Source organism: Dermacentor albipictus, chromosome 1 (genome assembly GCF_038994185.2).
Source record: "Dermacentor albipictus isolate Rhodes 1998 colony chromosome 1, USDA_Dalb.pri_finalv2, whole genome shotgun sequence".
NCBI classification, from domain to species: domain Eukaryota; kingdom Metazoa; phylum Arthropoda; class Arachnida; order Ixodida; family Ixodidae; genus Dermacentor; species Dermacentor albipictus.
The window spans coordinates 504,519,479-504,537,615 of NC_091821.1; the positions used below are offsets into that span (position 1 = coordinate 504,519,479).

The window sequence follows — 18,137 nt, forward strand, 5'->3', positions numbered from 1 at the left end:
TTGAGATGCATGACGCACCCACTGCAGGACATCTTGGGGTAACCCGCACGTACGACCGCGTCCGCCGCCGCTTCTATTGGCCTGGTCTCGCTCACTCCGTTCGACGCTATGTTGCTGCCTGTGATCCCTGCCAGCGTCGGAAAACACCCTAGGTGCTACCTGCCGGTCATCTCCAGCCGATCACCGTCCCTGTAGAACCGTTCTTTTGTGTTGGATTAGACCTGCTCGGTCCCTTTCCCATGTCATCCTCTGGGAACAAATGGGTAGCCGTCGCGACTGATTACGCCACCCGATACGCTATCACTCGGGCTCTCCCTACCAGCTGCGCCACTGACATCGCGGACTTTCTCTTGCGTGATATTATGTTGCTTAATGGCGCCCCGCGACAGCTGCTTACTGATCATGGTCGAAACTTCCTCTCGAAAGTTATCGCTGAGATTGTGCGTTCCTGCTCCATTCAACACAAACTGACTACCTCATACCATCCTCAAACCAATGGCCTGGCAAAGCAGTTAAACCGTACTCTTACCGATATGCTGTCCAAGTACGTTTCCAAAGACCACCACGACTGGTACATTGCGCTTCCTTACGTAACATTTGCGTACAATTCTTCCTGGCACTACGCCACCGGAGTTTCTCCATTTTATCTACTGTACGCTCGCGAACCTACCTCGCCCCTAGACACGGCACTTCCTCCTGCTTCGATCTCAACAAGCGAGTATGCGCGTGACGCCATCGCCCTCGCCGACCATGCACGCCAGGTTGCCCGTGCTCGACTGACGACCTCACAAGCCACTCAGCATTGTCATTAGAACACCCGCCATCATGGCGTACAGTTTTCGCCTGGTGCACTCGTGCTCCTGTGGTCGCCCTCCCGTCACGTCGGACTTTCAGAGAAGCTCCTTTTGCGATACACCGGGCCCTACCGCGTGTTGTGCCAGGTGACGCCTGTGACTTACGATATTGCTCCTGTGGGTTCAACCTCGTCCTGTCTTCTGGCATCAAGTGATGTCGTGCATGTCAGTAGGCTCAAGGCCTACTACACTGCCTCCGAGTCCGATTTTTAGTCGCTCCGCGACGGCGCTTTTGCAGCCGGGGGTAGTGCTGCAGAACAATGTGAACAATATGTGCGATCACGAAAAGGCGAGCAGTGCGAAGACGATGACGACGATGAGAAGCTAGCGCGGGCTATTGCCTCTTGGTCAAGCGCAGCGTATTTTATTGTAAAAATACTTGTACATAGCTTTTCGTCTGCGTCTTCCTACGTAACAATATTCTTTAGCACAATTTCAATTCAGGCTATTTCATTTGTTTTCTTGCAGCTCTCACGTTTAGTTTATCAGTTGCCACCAAATTGCAAGTGAACTTTAATTTCCAGCATAAATACGCTTTTATCCACCTGAGTCTTCACGGATCCCCTATAGTGGGTATGACCCACGCCTTCAGAGGGCAAGAAGAAGACGTTCATCATGGCTGGCACATAGGAAGCACCGTAATTCAAGGCGAAGTCAAAATTCAGGAAAGACAAAAATTCACGAAATAGGTGAGGATTGTTTACATCATATTTTGTCAAATTTAACATGACTTACGCAGCCAAAGATAGCGCGTACACCTTCTGAGTGGCTTGGAATACCACGTGCAGCAGCAAAAACAAACCCCATGCCTGATTTTCACCCTTCGATGAAACGTGGCTGATAGGCGATGAAGAAACAAGTTGATCTCTCCTGGCTACGACGAGTTTGTGCCTTGCTTTTAAAGAAAAATGGACGATGCAGAAACTGCTGAGCTCTTATAGCGCACCAAGATTTTGACTTTGCTGGAATAGAGGCTTTCGACCACTTTGTCCTTCGTTACTGGTAATTAGGCGTCATACAAGATAAAAACCCAACTCTTCGATGGCGCTAAAGCACAGTGCCAATCCGATCCCATTCACTTTTTGCCTGTGCATACAAAGAGTGCGCAAGGTATACTTCACGCGGATGCAAGCTTTCTTTTAACCTCTTGGAAACTAGGCCAGAGTTCAGTCTTGTCAACACAAAATAATGGCCACCTATGGATTGGTGTTAGGCATAAGCCAATTTTATTTCTGACAACTTTACTATGTGATTATCGCTAGTAGGAGCAATCAGAATAAACTCATTTTCTATGGTGTGAGATGTATCATTTGTATGGTTGGTTCACCCTGCCTTTCTGAGTAAGGCGCGAACACTGTTTCTGTTGTGACCAACATTGCTATATGGAAGCAGCCTCTCGAATAGGTTTTTCTTCTGTAGTTGTCTAGTTTCGTTTGTTGCACTCACTCGTGTTCTTCATCTTGTTTACAATTGCGACCTAGTGAGGCGCATCCTGAGAGCATCACAATTTGATGAACACTTGGAAGGAAAGCGGGGGAAGAAAGTGCTGTCTATTTGCTATCTTCGTCTCCAACGCAAACTGTGGCACAGAAGAAATGTTGGAAACAGTTTCCCCGTCATATTGTGTATTTGCATGCCGCGAGGTCTTCTCACTGTTTCTCGTACTTCGACACTGGCATCCGACTGATGTAAAAAAGGTGACTTGCGAAAAACATGTTGCAATTATAGAATGAACACTCCGGTGGCGAGCGCGTCACCGGGCACAAATCTTCGAGGTTGTGGGCAGCACAATTTGTATTCGTTATGAAGTGAGCCAACGTTACAAAGCCAAGCGAGGAGTGTCCTAGTTCTACCACCCTTATCCAGGTTTTCGTTTTGTGTGTGACCCTCGTGCGGAGGTACTGTGGCACCGCTGTACGGCAGGAAATGTTTTCGAAGGACAAACTCACACCGGTGGCGACCACTGGTGTTCATGCTCATCAGGCGTTTCGTTCGCAGCGCAACATGGAGGCGGTGATGGACAGCGTCGGTCTCATGTCCGAGGTCGACCAGCTGTTCCACGCCCGCAACCCGCTCTTCATCCTGCGCCAGTTCCTCGGCGTCACCTGCAATCGCATGCGCCTTCTCAGGGAAAGAAACACGCTCCTCTCCTCTCTGCTGTACAACCTGCGCTTCATCATGAATGTACTGTTTGTCAAGTGAGTGTAGCACTAGAGTTGCTCCGAGTCTGCATGCTGTAAGGTTCAAAGGGCGATCCCACCGCTTGCAACTAGTTGTACGGTTTAGACGTAGTTGAAGGGAGGTACCCATCGCTGGCATCCAGTTGTAAGGGTTGTAGTTGGGCATGAACTATGTGGTAGCTAGCCCATACCATCGTCCAACTCACCCACGCTTGGGACGTGGTTGTAGGGAGTAACTTGCTCTCATAGAGAACTAGGAGTACAGGGTTTACTTACAATATTTACATTAAAACAGGAGATACATTTCAACAGCCTAGCATGAGTGCAAAAACGAGCACGAAGCTCACACCAGGAAGCGCACAGCACACAGCGCATGAGCACAAACCTCCAAGTACCACTTGTCGAGCACAGTGCTGCTTAAAAACAATCTGTCCTCTCTAGATCCTAGGCGAGCGAAAACTGCTGTCGAATCTTCGTCCAATCGGACCGTCCACAGTCGTTGGAGGCGTAGTCGCCCTGCCTTTGATGGGGAGAGCTCGCACACCCTCTTACGCACTTTGGTTTCCTAGAACCCACCGAGTTCAGCGGGTCCTCGTGGCCAGGTTGACACGCTTGACCCCAGGCGGTGCCTCTTAAATCCAGAGCGGACTCCTCCGGTAGCCGCGATGACTGTCAGCACATTGTGAAGAATTCCGCGGCCCGCAAAAACGCACCGCAAAACACTCTTTTCCGAGAAGCTCGTTGCTGCAAATAGACCATGAAGTCGAAAGCGAACCAGATAACAATACACGGTCCGCCAAACGTGGCTTGACTTGCAGGCGTCGTTGACTCGACGAGGGAGGTGCATGTTTGAACTTTGCTGTAGTCTTCAGTTTTCCGAAGGAAGTGCATGGTCTGTTAACTGCCCTGGCGTCGCCAGTTCTCAGAAGGAGGTGCGCCTGTTCTCTGAAACACGCCACCCCCGCGGGTCCATCGAAACAACAGCAGCGGGCTGAGATAGGTTTGCAGAGCAGTACCCTTGCAGGCCGATCGTAACAATGCGTAGACGCAGACGCCAGATGGCGCCGCTGCCCACAGTTCGCCAGAACTTTAACGATGTCTATCTTGTTCTGATAGTGAAACTCATATTTAACTTTGCAATATCTTCGCTTCCTTATTTCAAATACACTGCAGTGATTGATTCTGCGCGTTGCAATAATTTTTTATGCGTAATATAAATGTAGTGCGAAATAACTTGTCTGTTTCTCTGTACTTGGAAGCACTAAAGGCACGTCCGTGGAGTCCCCTTTCTACAGACAAGGAAGTTTCAAAATTTCAAAACCGAGCAAATTTATGCTGTAATACTTGCAGCTATCCCAACAGCGAGTGAACCTCGATCGTAACCTCTGACTGAGACGCCCATTCCAGGAAGGTGAATATGTGAGCGCCCTCTCTGGTGGCGGAGCGGCTTTCGCGTTACGGTGCTAAGCCAGAGGCTGCGGGATCAAAGCAGGGTCGCGGCGGACGCATTTCGATGGCAACGCACGTGCGCGTTAAAAAACACCAGCTGGTCGCCGATGTTAACCGCACTGCGGCGTACCTTATACTAGTGTCGCGGTTCTGGCACGTAAAACTCCGGATTTTAATTTTAAGTAACAAGCAAGCATCCTACAGTTGCCACATTATTATGACGGGAGATGTCTGTTAGAGCGTGATATATTAATCGCAGTGCACACATCCGCTTGTAGTGTCTTGTATCTTCTTTACAGACCACGAAAGGTTGGCGCTCTTTGAATAAAAAGTACACTTGGCAGCAAGCACTTATGTGTGTTTTTCACGCACCACCGACACATACTTACTGTGTCTCGTCCCAGTCACGCTGTTCCAGCTTTCCGCGAAGGTGAAAGAAATAGCTCTCACCATGAAGTTATTTCGTACACTGAGCATGTTGCAAGGCAAGCAATACAGTGACTCGGCCAGGCTGGCACAATACTAAAGTTTTAGTATTGTTTTTTAGTATAGTTTTAGTATTTTATAATCTATAGTTTTATTTATCGAGTTATTTGATAACGTTCCACCAATTTGTGCTACGTATATAACTAGGTATTTACTAGAAGTTTGTACCTACAGTGCACATCAATGAGTATATAAAATACGTAGTAACGTTGATCCAGTGCAAGATAATTCATGATATTTACTAACTGCAAAACTATGACAGTGATAATTGAAGTAAAATAACACATTAGTTTAGAAACCCATTGGGCTTCACGACAGACCATATTATGACAATATTTCTGAGAAATGTTCTTTTTGTCACGCTCTTTAATAAATGCTATTATTTTGAAATGCTGTGAGCGTCTTCAATTGCTGCAATAATGCTCTCGCAGGGACAGCTTCGGCCTGGTATTCATGATGACGTTCCTGATGCGTGACGTCGACGAGCTGTTTCACGGGATCCAGGCACTCTTCATGTTTCTCACATTTACGGTCCGGATGCCGCATTCCAGCTGGGTACCAATGGCGAAATTCTTCCTTTTCCAGTTCCACTTTCGCCTAGTGACGTAAGTTCTAAAACTTTACTTCCCAGCAGAGGCGTTTCGCAGGGAACCAGACGCAAGCGTTGGAAAGCGCACTTTTTTTTGTTGCCTAAATTTCGACAAGTGTCTTCGGAAAGGCAAGACGGAGTCAGGCTATGAGGAAGACGTCTCATTGTCTCTCTGGGGCACAAGTAAAATACCGCTGTCTTATATTCCTTATGTTACGCATGTATTCATCCTTTTCCTTCATCCCTTTACCTTCACTATGCGCGGCATAGTCGCTGAGAGCTCTTCTGTAGTGCAGATTTGTCAACTCCATGTTGAAGAACGCAGTGGAGGTTTCTCCCTGTCTGTTTCAAAGTTATCAAGCAGAAAAAGAAAACGCGTCGCTAAACATTTTTTTTATGGATAAATTTTCTCACAATGTGATAAAGAACGCGAGCATTTCTGAGTGTGCCGATCAGAACTCTCTGAAGAAAGAATTAGCATTGATCTATGCTTTAATCAATAAATAGAAAGAAACGCGGGTTAGGCATGAGAAAGACGTCAAGCGTTTCCCACATTACTTTCATTCCTTCGGTAGTCATAAACTAGGGGCTAGACGGGACATCCGGTAAGCTCATTTATTTTTCAGGACAAAGTCTGTGCATAGCACGCAGCAGAGAAATGCTCTTGATTTCTACAGTTTCGTCACCATAATTCTTGACCCCATATTTGGAGCAGTTTCGGAGGATGGCTTGCCCGTGTCAGCCGAGTTTATCACTCCATCAAATTTTCGGTGCAATATAACTATGGTTGTCTTGCTTTGATACTCATTACAGTGCCATAATTGTCGTTTAGATGCCTTTCCTACGTATTTTAGGTCAAGAATAACTCCCCCTTCACTTTATTTCAACTAGAATATCAAAATCTCATCTGTACTTTCTAATGGATACTTCTGCCTTCATACCTTTTAATATTACAATTTTCAATGTCTCTACCTTACATTTCCTGCTTTGATTTCATATCTTCCGTCTGAATGGTCGTAATTTTATGGTACTAGGTTCTTGAGCCCACGGATTGGTGGCGCTCTTTCAATACGCCTCAAGACAAAGGGAAAATAACTATGATAGATGGGCTGCTCTAGTTCCATACAGATGATGTTTTGCCATTCGAACGAAATATTTTAGATTAAAGTAATTTACATCAGCGTGCTGTGTAGCTCCGTGCAAAGAACAGGGAGGGGAAAAATAGTCCTAGCATTGTTTCTGCATGGAGCCTTCTTGTACTATACACCAATAGCGCTACTTGAATGAAAAGAAGCGTTTTTCACCAGAATGCGTAGCGCACCATGTCTGGTATCTACATTCTAATGGCAAGCAAAGCTGCAATAGCAAAGAAATGCTGTCCTACTCCTGCGAGGTCTCCGCTTACACTTACACACGCCGAACGGTAAGGCACTTTGCTCCACTCTGCCGATGCTATCTTGAGCGGCATAGAGAAATGGAGCGAAAATGTCATTTGCACTTTTGCATGTACATCGATCACAGAACATCGGAACCGCATTTTGTTCCACCCAAGCGTTAAATTTAGAACGAGGACTATTGTAATGACCTTCCTGATATGTATATCCGCGTAATTGGCGCAATTAGTAATGCTTATAAGATTTGTGCTTGCTGCATGGGCGTGGAATTCTCGCTCACATTTCCTTCGCTCCAGCGTACAGCAGAAGGCAAATAATGTGAAGTGCACAAAAAATTTTCCTGTTTTTGTTTTCAAATAAATGAGGAAGCATTCTTACGAAAGCCATCACTAAAGAAGAGGTAATTTTGCAAAAAGTATTGTTTTTTGTGTAATATATGATCAAAAAATCTGAGTAGTGCTGACTGGATCAGCGGCAGAGGAAAAGAAGACATAACCAGCACATGAAATCCACATCTTCTTTTCGGTCGGCGTATCTTGGCGCTCTCACAGCATCTCAGCCTAGATTAAAAAATTCCTCAAGTCGACGCGACAATCACGATGAGGCCGTCCTCATAGAAGCGAAGGAGTAGGGAATGGTCGGCCAGCATGGTCAGTCGGCAACCGAAAGCTGGTTTTTCGCTGTCAATCCAGCCTGCAGACTACTTATTTGGGCTGAGCTGACTTTACTGCCAAGCGGTAGTTACCATGGGACACTGAAAGTCGTGTTTCGTTAAAAAGTGCGGCGTAATTTTGCATCAGTATTGCTAACCTTCAATAGGGTGTTGTATTGAAACTAAGAAGAAATGGAAGTAATCCTTACAGTGAAACTGAGTGGTGTTTTTGGTCTAGGGACACTAAACAGCCGGTTTTCACAATGTGCCTATGCGGCCTTGTTCGTGTGACGTACTTAAAGCAGTGAACGAGAAGAGGGGAACAGAAGGGCCCCGCTGTCGGAAGTCACAGTCATTTAAAGCTAACAGACAACAACCACACGGAAAGCATACGTGTAATCACATGCTTATTTAATTCAAATGTAGAGATTATAAATAAATGAAAAGGGGAGTGGGCGAGCGACTGCTCGCCGTACGTGGGATACGAACCCACGTCTTCGCACTAAGCGTGCGATGCTTACCCTCATTAAGCTACCACGGCGCCGCCTTCGCGTCCACCTTTCTGGGTATTTATGTTTGCATGCTAGAGTTTACCCTGGGAAGGTCAGCCTGCGCCTATGCTTTCCTTGTTGTCTTTGAATTCTGGGGTTGTACGTGCCGAAACAACAATTGATATTGAGGCACGCTGTAGTGGGGGACTCCCGATTAATTTTCACCACCTGGGGATCTCCAGTGTAGCCCCAATGCACGGGACAAGGGTGTTTTCGCCCCGATCTAAATGTGGCCGCCGAAGCCGGGATTCGAACTCGCGGCCTCGTGCTTAGCGGCCCAACACCATGGCTGCTAAGCCACCACGGCGGGTCTTGTTGTCATTGTCTGTACGTTTCACGCTGTTGTGACCACATACGGGGGTAAAATATTTAACCTTCACGGAATTCTTAAAGATAGTCTTTTGCAGATAACATAATTCTAGTTCTTGACCTGGATTATTCATGGGGGTGGGTACAACTTCCTTGAGAAATCAAAACCCGTCTTCAACTAATTATCAAATACCCAAGAATTAACTTCTTGATTAGTACTTTATGGGAGACATGGCAGTTTACGAATTGCAGCCCGTGAGCTTGCAAAGCCCATCCATTTGGAATGAATTTCCAGAATGACACCAGTTTCAGATGTGCTCCATCAAACCCGCCGTGAAATTTCACTGTCGTTCCACTTACATAGAAAAAAAAAACGCTCTTTCATGCACTGAAGCACAAGTGTAACCGGAAGACCATGCACTTAATCCCACACTTTGGGAAACCATATATCGGAACTGTTGTGTTCCTGGAAATTCATTTCAAGTGGATACGTCGTGCAAGCTTACCATCCACAAATCGAAAATGAAAACATGTGCCGTAAAGCTATTAGGCGAGAAGTTCATTAGTAAATTCCCATTAATTAGTTGAATATGTGTTTCGATTTCTCGTGCTAATAATGTCCACCTCTTCGAACAACAAAGCTCAAGGACAAGAATTGTGGTATTCGCTATAGGTGATCTTTTTAAATTCTATAAAGCTTACAGATGACTTCCCCGTATATAGTAGATATTATTATAAAACATACTTCTTGTACACACAAGAAAGGGTGTTTTAGTTTTGCTTTTCATCAGGAACTTACTAGTACATGGACTGGCTTCTTCCGACTGCCTACGCTGGTTGGTCGGTCAGCCACACATTTACAACACACGTTTCACCCGCGATCGTAATTATTTAGATGACGCAGATGTACCGCTGACGTAAGCCCATAGAGAAATGAGCAAAGAACCATTTTCTAACTCCATCGTTTTGCATGGTATGTTCAAGGTTTTCAAAATGTGCTTCGCTGCCGATCGCAGCACGCTGCTCGGCGGAATTTTAAGCCGCCCCTACCCATGTGAACGAAATCACCCATATGACCGAAATCACCCATATGACGTCAGTGGGGCGAGCTATCCGATTGGCGGACCAGGGCGCGTGATCGATAATATTTCCAACTTAATGGTAAACAATTGATGTTGGTAATAGTTGGAATACTAGTTAATTTGTTTTTTATAAAAAGAAGGTAACATAAAGAGAATGCACGAGAAGAATCTTTCAGTACACTTAAGCACTTCCAGCACAAAGCAAGTGTCGTCCGCTTGTGTTACAACGTGCTCCGTCTTTGACGAGAGCTTCGCCGTCAGTGTCGGTCTGTCTTTTCGCGAGCGCTATGATTCGACTTTGTTGCGTTGTGGACTGCAAACGTAGCGACTGGCATTATGTCAAGCTGTGACATCGTGACCCTTTGCAAGCCAGTAGACGAGTGGACTGGCTGCAGCGCATCGGACTGCCGCTATCCGATCGGCGCCAGGATTTGTGCAATTGCGGCCGGCCGTCACTCTACAACGGAAGATTACTAACGCAATAGCGCTTCGCGAGTCCGGTATTAGGGTAAACGCAAGCGCAAGGGAACGGCGCCTGGCCGTGTCCCCTTGCGTGTCGTTTCAGGGGATGAACAGAAGCGCAAATGTGAATGGTCTGCATGGTGCAGTTACCTGGTGGCATATAGCTCGACCACACACAGTAGCTGTAACAAAATGTATTCTTTGCTGCTGGAGTAAATTTATCGCAGGAGTGTAATCGTTAACACGTTGTTTTTGTAAATGTTTAAAATGTTTTACACTTGGTTAGAGCAATATTAGCTCTTTCTTTGGCTGGTTAAGCTCTGCACCAACGGGTGACTGGACCGTGGAGACCAATCAGGCAGCTCACGTACGTCTACGCTTAAGTTCCTTCATTAGCTTGAGTTTATGCCTCCGCCGTTCCGTCGAAACATTCAGATAGTGTGTGATTACCGGAATACCAGACACGTTCGGCGCTATGACAGAATGCTCGCCACACACGCTGCTTCGATAGCTCTCGCTTGGGATCGACGGCCAAGCGGCTATAGGGGAGAGGTCTCACGCGGGCGGGGGCGGGCTCCAAAACAATCGGAAATGGACGATGTGACGTCGCATCGTGACGCAGAACCAGTGAAGGCGGAGCTTAGCCGTGATCGGTCAGTGAAAGAGTTGAGGAGGAAAAGCATGGCTAGGGAGGAGGGTAACTTCTAATCGCTTGTAGCTCTATTAATACGTAACGCTTCACTTAAATTGTGGTGCGAATGTTCTACTTAAGCTGTACCCTACGCGTCTACACAATTTGTCCGAACAGGTTCAGAGGTCCTTTAAGCTCGGTTGGTTCCATGGCAATAGCATCAAGCTTTCTTTCTTTCCGGGCCACTTTTGAGCTGTCAAGTGCCCGTGACAAGCACTGTCTGGAAAAAATTGCGGAGCAATTGCATGACCAGCATGGGAAAGCCAGAAAGCCTCCAAAAAGTGGAGCTTCGGTTTGAGTGAGATGAGCGCGAATAGAAACGGCGCGAAATGGGCACTGGTCGAAGTGGGGCGATAAAGTTGTGGCAGTCAAGAAAAAAAGAAAGTACCATCGCCGCCTTGTTTTGACATCGTGCGTGATTCTTAGCACTGCGAGCATCGGCCAGAGCGCGTCGTTCCTCCTCGCCACGCTGCAGCTGCGCGCGAGTGAAGCGCGGCGAGTATACGCGAGCGCGGCGACGCTGCAGGAAATCGGGACATGCTCGTTCGCGCAATCTCCGGCCGGTGAAAAAAGGCAATTGTGTGCATTTCTACTGCGCCTACGAGGATAAAAATTTATTTGGAACATTCTCTGACAACAAAGAAACTTGGAACCGCTGTAATCAGAAAACGCGTTTTTTCGGCTAAAATTTGCAATTGTTTGGCCTATGTCCGCCTTAACCTACCCGAAAGCTTGTCCGCTTTCAATCGGCAGAAAATATTTCTTCATGAACCCGGATAAGGATCTAGTGACGCAGAAGGCTCCTGACACGACGTATACGATCTGTTGTCGATGGCAATTATGGCTCTTGTGGCCAAACTCAGAAATGAAACGACTATCGAACGCAATCATAATGGCGATATCAGTACAACAGTACTACCTAAAGACATCAGGTGTCTACAACATTGTAATGTTGAGGCATCAAGTCTTAACGAAGACAGGCAATTTGTCAACGAGTGCACAGCTTCGGAGAGGAGTCTCGTGGAGGCGCTTGCCAAGTGCGTAAGCAGGTGCAAAGACGCGTCCTCTGCTCAACACGTGAGCAGGGGAGTCTCCTTGGATCGCAGCCACCGGCACTTCGCGGCACCCGGCCGCAAGTACGTGTTCGCCATGGACGTGGCGTACCACGCGTTCGAGTGGTGCCTGTTCTTCGTGAGCGTCACCCAGTGGCCGCCACCAACACAAAGCCCAGTGCTCGTGCTGGCCCAGTCGTTTCAGGCCCTGGCGCTACTCTACCATACCTATGTGATCTGGTGGGTGTACGTCATCTGTAGGAGAGAACCTTGTTCACTTAACGTTGCGGTAATATGCTGGCCGTCAGTTTGTGTGCATGAAGCGAAGCCCGACCGATGTACAATTGTCTTTTTTTTCCTATAGCATAACGAATCGCAAAAAATACCGGTAGTATGAACAGCTCCTAGATAACTGATAGCTTGCGCATCCCGTGATATGACTGGTCTTTCGGTGCTTGCATGCATCAGATAATTTTCTCATTTGTCACTGCTATGCTGCACCATATATTGCTCTCACTTAATATAACCAGCGCACCCGAAGAGCACAATGACAGATGCGCTGTTCCGTGTTCGAACCGGAAGTGCGCCCTGTTCTAACTATAGGGCTACAGCTGGTCGGAAAAGCAGCTCTTAAGCGGGATTCGCACGACGGGACGGAGTGCCGCCCCGGTTGGCAGATGAGCATGGCGTGGCTCAGTGGCGCTGATTTGCGCCAAGCTCATTTATGACAGAAACGAGCTGCTACCGGCGCGCTTTGTAGAAGATCAGCCACGTCACACTCGTCTGCCGACTGAATTTGCCATCCATTCCGTCGTGTGAACAGCTTTACGTGCACCTTTGGCAAGATGAGTGCCGTTATGCAGTATACAAAACGTCAAACATATGACAGCAACATTTTTTTCTTATAAGCTTGCATGAAAGGCCGCAGAGAAAATAGAAGTGAAAGAAAGAGGCTTGCGCTTCACAGGAGGTTTCATAGCTTTCGGTCGCTTCTTGATTGTGAAAATCTAATAGAAGCCTAGTTGCATAGTTTACTACCTGTTAAAGCGTGATTTGTTCAGAGTACTTATGACAAAAACACATCTTGACGTCTTTTCTCCGTCCAAAGATGCAGTTTGAGGAGATGCTTCTGAAAATTTGACTGTGTTCATGTTATTGCACACTTGAATGACATCGCTGTGGCGGCATAACATCGCTTTCCAGGGTAGGTATAGCGTATAAAACTGTTCCAATCTGTTTTCACATCGAATCGTCCGTAGCTCTCCGGGAGTGACCAGGATACTTCCATTCCAGCCCATATGGGTGGGTGCTACGCCCATATGCGCAAAGCCGAAAACATATTGACTTATCACTGAGTACTATAACGGCCGATTTGGAATGAAATCAGATTAAAACAGGTTTTACATTATACCGGCTCATCGTTAGCTAAATACTGTATTGGGATAGCATTGCGTGCATTTCACTGTTCGTTTCCAGCCGATTGTTCTCGATGTCCGGCCATCATTAGTTGCTTAGGTCTGCTAGAGATTCTCTCCCTCACAGCCTTTATTAAAACATCTGCCACCACAGCTCCTCATTAAGTTAGTGGGTTATGGCTTTGTTGTGCATGCATGCATATTGTTTTTTTTTTCTGACGGTGCACCTTAACCAGAGCACAGCAAATGCGGCGTATACCGCGCTGCGTGCGCAGGACATTCGTGCGCTGGATCAAGCTCACGCTGCCCATCGTCCAACAGGTGAGCGCCCAGCCAGAGGATGGCGCGGGTCACCTGCTCAGCCCCGCCATGTCTCGACTGCTGATGTCGCTGCTCGAGGCACAGGGCGGAAATGTGCCGCTGTTGCGCCTCCTCGAGCGGGTTCTCAGGCTTCAGGAACGGGTGCGCAACCTGGCTCAGATTCTCGAGAACCAGCAGCTGTATGTCGGCGACGCCGGCGCTGCTGCCGCACCCGTGGTCGCCGCCGCAGCTGCGGGTCAACAGCAGCTGCTGGTACGTATCGCCTTCTAGTCAGCGAACAAAAACAAATCGGCGCTTAGCGTAAACGATGAAATTAGCATTAGCCTAGTCTCACCGGAGGTTCGTGGTAATTCTAGGAGGCTCCGCCAACATACCCAAGGATCTTGGTTACTATAAAGGCCGATAGGCGAAAGGATGCTGTTGTTAAAAAATTATATCAACCAGAATAAATTGCTTCAGCCCGGCTGGCCGAGTTGTTTTATGCATACCTATCACGTCACATTGACGTTGTCATCCTGCAAGTTTGCAATGGCTGTGCGAATACTTATTAGAGATTAGTGTTTCTTAGCCCATATCTGGAAGAGCAACAGCAGTAACGTGTTGCGGTTGCTGTTCGTCGAAATGCGGAAGATCTACCACCACCGATGACGTTGCAAGAGCCACCTCGGCGCCACCGCAACGAAACGCCGCCATCCAGACGATTCGAAGCTAAAAAAAAGCCGCTTCAAGAAATCCCGAGGACGCGGCATAACAGCACCGGGACAGCACGACGCAGCCATGACCCGGCGCCACGACCTGACTGCAATGCAAGGCCAGGAACCACCAACCTTCACGTTCTTATCAAAGGCCAAAACGTCACCGCTCTAGTCGACAAAGGAGGCTCTCTGTCATCAACGCACCGTAATGAGGATGGAAGATAACCGATGGCCATTAAGGGTTACGGACTGGATTCCAAGGGAAGGGAAACGTAGTAGGAGGCGGCAGAAAATTAGGTGGGCGGATGAGATTACGAAGTTTGTGGGGACAACATGGCCACAATTAGTACACGACCGGGGTAGTTGTAGAAGTATGGGAGAGGACTTTGCCCTGCAGTGGGGTAACCAGACTGATGATGATGACCCGAAGGGTTATCGCTCCGTTGTATCTGCCTTCTTCAGATCCATGTCAACTAACATCTCTCCTATCTCCTATTCACTCGTTAATATTGACACGTGAACTCGTTTATCTTTTGCGGGTGAGCGCTATTAAAGTGAGAAATGTTATCGCTCAGCGCAGGAGGCGTCTACATGTATCGGAAGTTTCTAAAATATCGATGCTTCTATCCGCTGTCTTGTCGCCGAAACTTACGTAATCTTATTGTACGTATGCGTGACGCGAATGGCGTAGAACTTTGTGGAAGGCACGCGGGTCCGAGTGGTTACTCTGGAACATTCAACGACTGCTGTTAAAAGCCGACGCGCGTGACCGGCTGATCAGATTTTGACGATCGCCGACTATGTTCACCGTTCTTGAAGTGTAGCCTGTTTTTGTGGTAACAGGTTCGCCCAATAAAAGTTAGTTTCGTCTTTCACAGTATTGCTACTGTGTTCTTCATACGTCACTCCACGTGACATTTGGTGGAGGTGCTTTTCGGTCACCCCCGACAAGCCGTGATCCAAGCCCGGACCGCAAAGAGAACACGAACGTAGTCCTGGACCATCGAGCAAGTCGCTGTCTTCAACAGCTGCCCCGGAGCACGGACTTCTACCTGGGAAGACCAAGAAGGTTGTGGCCAAGACAAGCACAATGGCAGCCCCACATTCTAAAAACTAGAGAGGGTATCGCAGGAGGGAAGTGGCCGATTTGCTCTCTCAAAATGTCGAGTGGAGTGAAATGCACTGTTCACCCTGTCACCAAGGAGAGAGTGACATGTGCTTTGCACTGTCCCTTTCAGAGTGAGAGTAAAATGCCCGTTCTACTCTTGCGGCAATAGAGAACAAAACGTAGCGTAATCTTCTGCTTCAAATGTAGGAGGCTGGCCCCGAACATGGTGATGTATCAGTCACGCACGCTGAGTAAAGAACACACCATTTCGCTTCTTAGAGAACATGCAGCCACCGTTCAAAGGAACGCGTAGCGAGCGCTCTACTTTTTCACTCGAAGTTGCTCCACCGCGCGCGCGCTCAACGTCGCGGAACAACACAGCACCGGAGAAAGGTGATCCGTCCAGCGAGCAGCAACGAAGGCCATCCAGGGGTGATCGTGTGTCAGCCATCTCGCGTCGCCGCGAAAATACGACAGTTGTTCGTCATTCGTTGGATATAACAACCAATCCTTCACGGTAAGTGAAATCTAACTTAGGTGCACATTCTCCGTATATGACATGCTATCACCAGGAAGTCGTCGCGGCGCTTAGCCGAAGCGATTGACAATGGACTAGGCATCGCCCGCTGTGTCTCTCGATGTCAATCGAAAAAGCCAGTCGTCGCGATAACTTCATGGGATTTTATCACTTGCCCCTATCCGTAAGAGCTTTGAAAATCACAAGAGCTTTGAAAATCGCAAACTCTGCCAGAACCATGGTATGTTCAATAAGACGCGAGGTGAGAGTACGCTTAAAATGGTTTGTTCACCAGCCCATGATTCCGAGCCTATGCGGAGCGTGCTTAGCGTGCGTTTTGTGTGTTTGAATTTATTCAATTTGGAAGTCTACTGTGTACAGAATGCTGTTGAGATAAGGAGTCACATAACAAAAGGCGTCATTTTGCTGGCGGCATGCTTTCTTTATAAGTAAGCCGCGCGCTTCATGGTGTCTGGCCCATGGGGAATCTGCGGCCACTGAAGTTACGTGCAGCACCAGTGCTAGTTAGAAACATTGTCGCAGGCATTCATGAGGTTAGTTGGCCGCGTTATATTGAACTTACTGAAAACGCATGAGGAATCCATGTTTTATGCTGATAACGTATAAATCCCATATAAGCGGTCTTAGGCGCGACAGCTACAAGCGATGCGATGGAGATGGCTGTCACGTTATCTCGTCGCCTACAAGTCGTACTCCGCCCGAGCGACGATTTTGAGCGACGCTTCCCGGTGTTGCCGCTATGAGGGCTGCAAACACGCGTCGAAACTGGCGTGACGCGCGCTTTAGTAATTTAAGTTGATTTATTTTACTGTAAAAAGTAGCATAAAATATTTCCGAAGGTCTTGCAGTAGGTTCTTATCCTTGCACGTGTAAAAATTCAGTCGTTTGCTCGTTTCGCGTGATAATCGATAGTATTTGAGCGATGTACAGGCGCCGACAAAGGTGGTATACTCCACGCAACGGGAGCCGAAGCAGCGGCGTCGCTCGGCATTTTGGCGAGCTGAAGCACGAAACATTGACACGAGTCAAGCGACACGCCTGCAGGTAATAAAGGGCACCCATTGGCTGTCTCGATCCCAGATGCTGCCTCTAGATGGCGTTGCGACGCAGTTTGCCGTAATGGACAGAGAATAATGGCATTTTGGGAGAGCTTCAGAATGGCTTTAGAATAGGTAGGCGTTTGGATGACAACTTGTTCGTTCTTACTCAGTGTATTGAAATATCAAAAGCCGAAAGCAGATCGTTGTATGTGGCCTTTTTGGACATTACAGGAGCCTACAACAACGTGGACCGCAACATGTTGTGGGATATCCTGGAAGGGGAAGGCTTAGGTAACGATTGTATACAACTTTTGAGAGAGATTTACCTAGAAAATACCGTTTGCGTTGAATGGGAAGAGATGAGGAGCGAGGAGAAAGTTCATATCAACAAGGGACTGAGGCAGGGGTGCCCTTTATCCCCGCTGTTGTTTATGATGTACATGGTGAGGATGGAGAGGGCGCTAGAAGGAAGTAATATCGGGTTTGATCTCTCATACAAACAGGCAGGTACAGTAATACAGCAGCAACTCACTGGTTTATTTTTATGCGGACGACATTGTGTTGCTAGCTAACAAGCAAAGTGATTTGCAACGTCTGGCTAATATCTGTGGACAGGAAGGCAACGATTTAGGTTTGCAGTTTAGTAATAGAAAATCAGGTGTTATGGTACTCAATGAAAACAGTGAACAGACAGTGGAGATACAGGGCCAAGAAATACCTCGGGTAACAGAATATAAGTACCTTGGTATATGGATAAACGAAGGCAATGGATATATGGAAACACAGGAAAAAACCATAACAGTAAAGGGGAAGAGAAATGCAGCCATAATAAAGCACAGAGCGCTATGGGGATACAATAGGTACGAGGTCCTCCGAGGTATGTGGAAAGGTGTAATGGTTCCAGGACTTACTTTTGGAAATGCGGTTGTTTGCTATAAATCAGGGGTACAATCAGGACTCGACGGGAACCAAAGGTCAGTGTGTCGCCTCGCATTGGGCGCTCACGGGAAGACTACAAATGAAGCTGTGCAGGGTGATATGGGCCTGATAAGTTTTGAAGTGAGGGAAGCTCGCAGTAAAATTGATTATGAAGAACGGCTGAGGAATATGGAAGAAAGTAAATGGGCTGGGAGAGTGTTGAGGTATCTGTACAGGAAAAACATTGATTCACAGTGGAGGAAAAGAACTAGGAAGCTTACCAGCAAGTATGCAGCCTGTAGGGTGGACAACACAACAACAAAGGTCAAGCGGAAAGTCAGAGAAGCTGAA

At 47.5% G+C, this 18,137-nt stretch overlaps 1 protein-coding gene across 3 annotated transcripts in view; it reads left to right on the forward strand.

Moving 5' to 3' along the window:
- The first annotated feature begins 1,425 nt into the window (after positions 1-1,425).
- Positions 1,426-18,137, forward strand: part of LOC135911068 (uncharacterized) — a 51,319-nt gene continuing 34,607 nt past the window's right edge. For 2 of the 3 annotated variants that reach the window (XM_065443161.1, XM_070532591.1), the window contains exons 1-5: positions 1,426-1,543; positions 2,853-3,052; positions 5,401-5,574; positions 11,785-11,991; positions 13,442-13,739. In XM_065443161.1, the coding sequence (XP_065299233.1) occupies positions 2,859-3,052; positions 5,401-5,574; positions 11,785-11,991; positions 13,442-13,739 (873 nt within the window). In that variant the 5' untranslated portion in view covers positions 1,426-1,543; positions 2,853-2,858. The remainder of the gene's footprint in view (positions 1,544-2,852; positions 3,053-5,400; positions 5,575-11,784; positions 11,992-13,441; positions 13,740-18,137) is intronic. The other variant, XM_065443162.1, reaches the window with a different exon arrangement.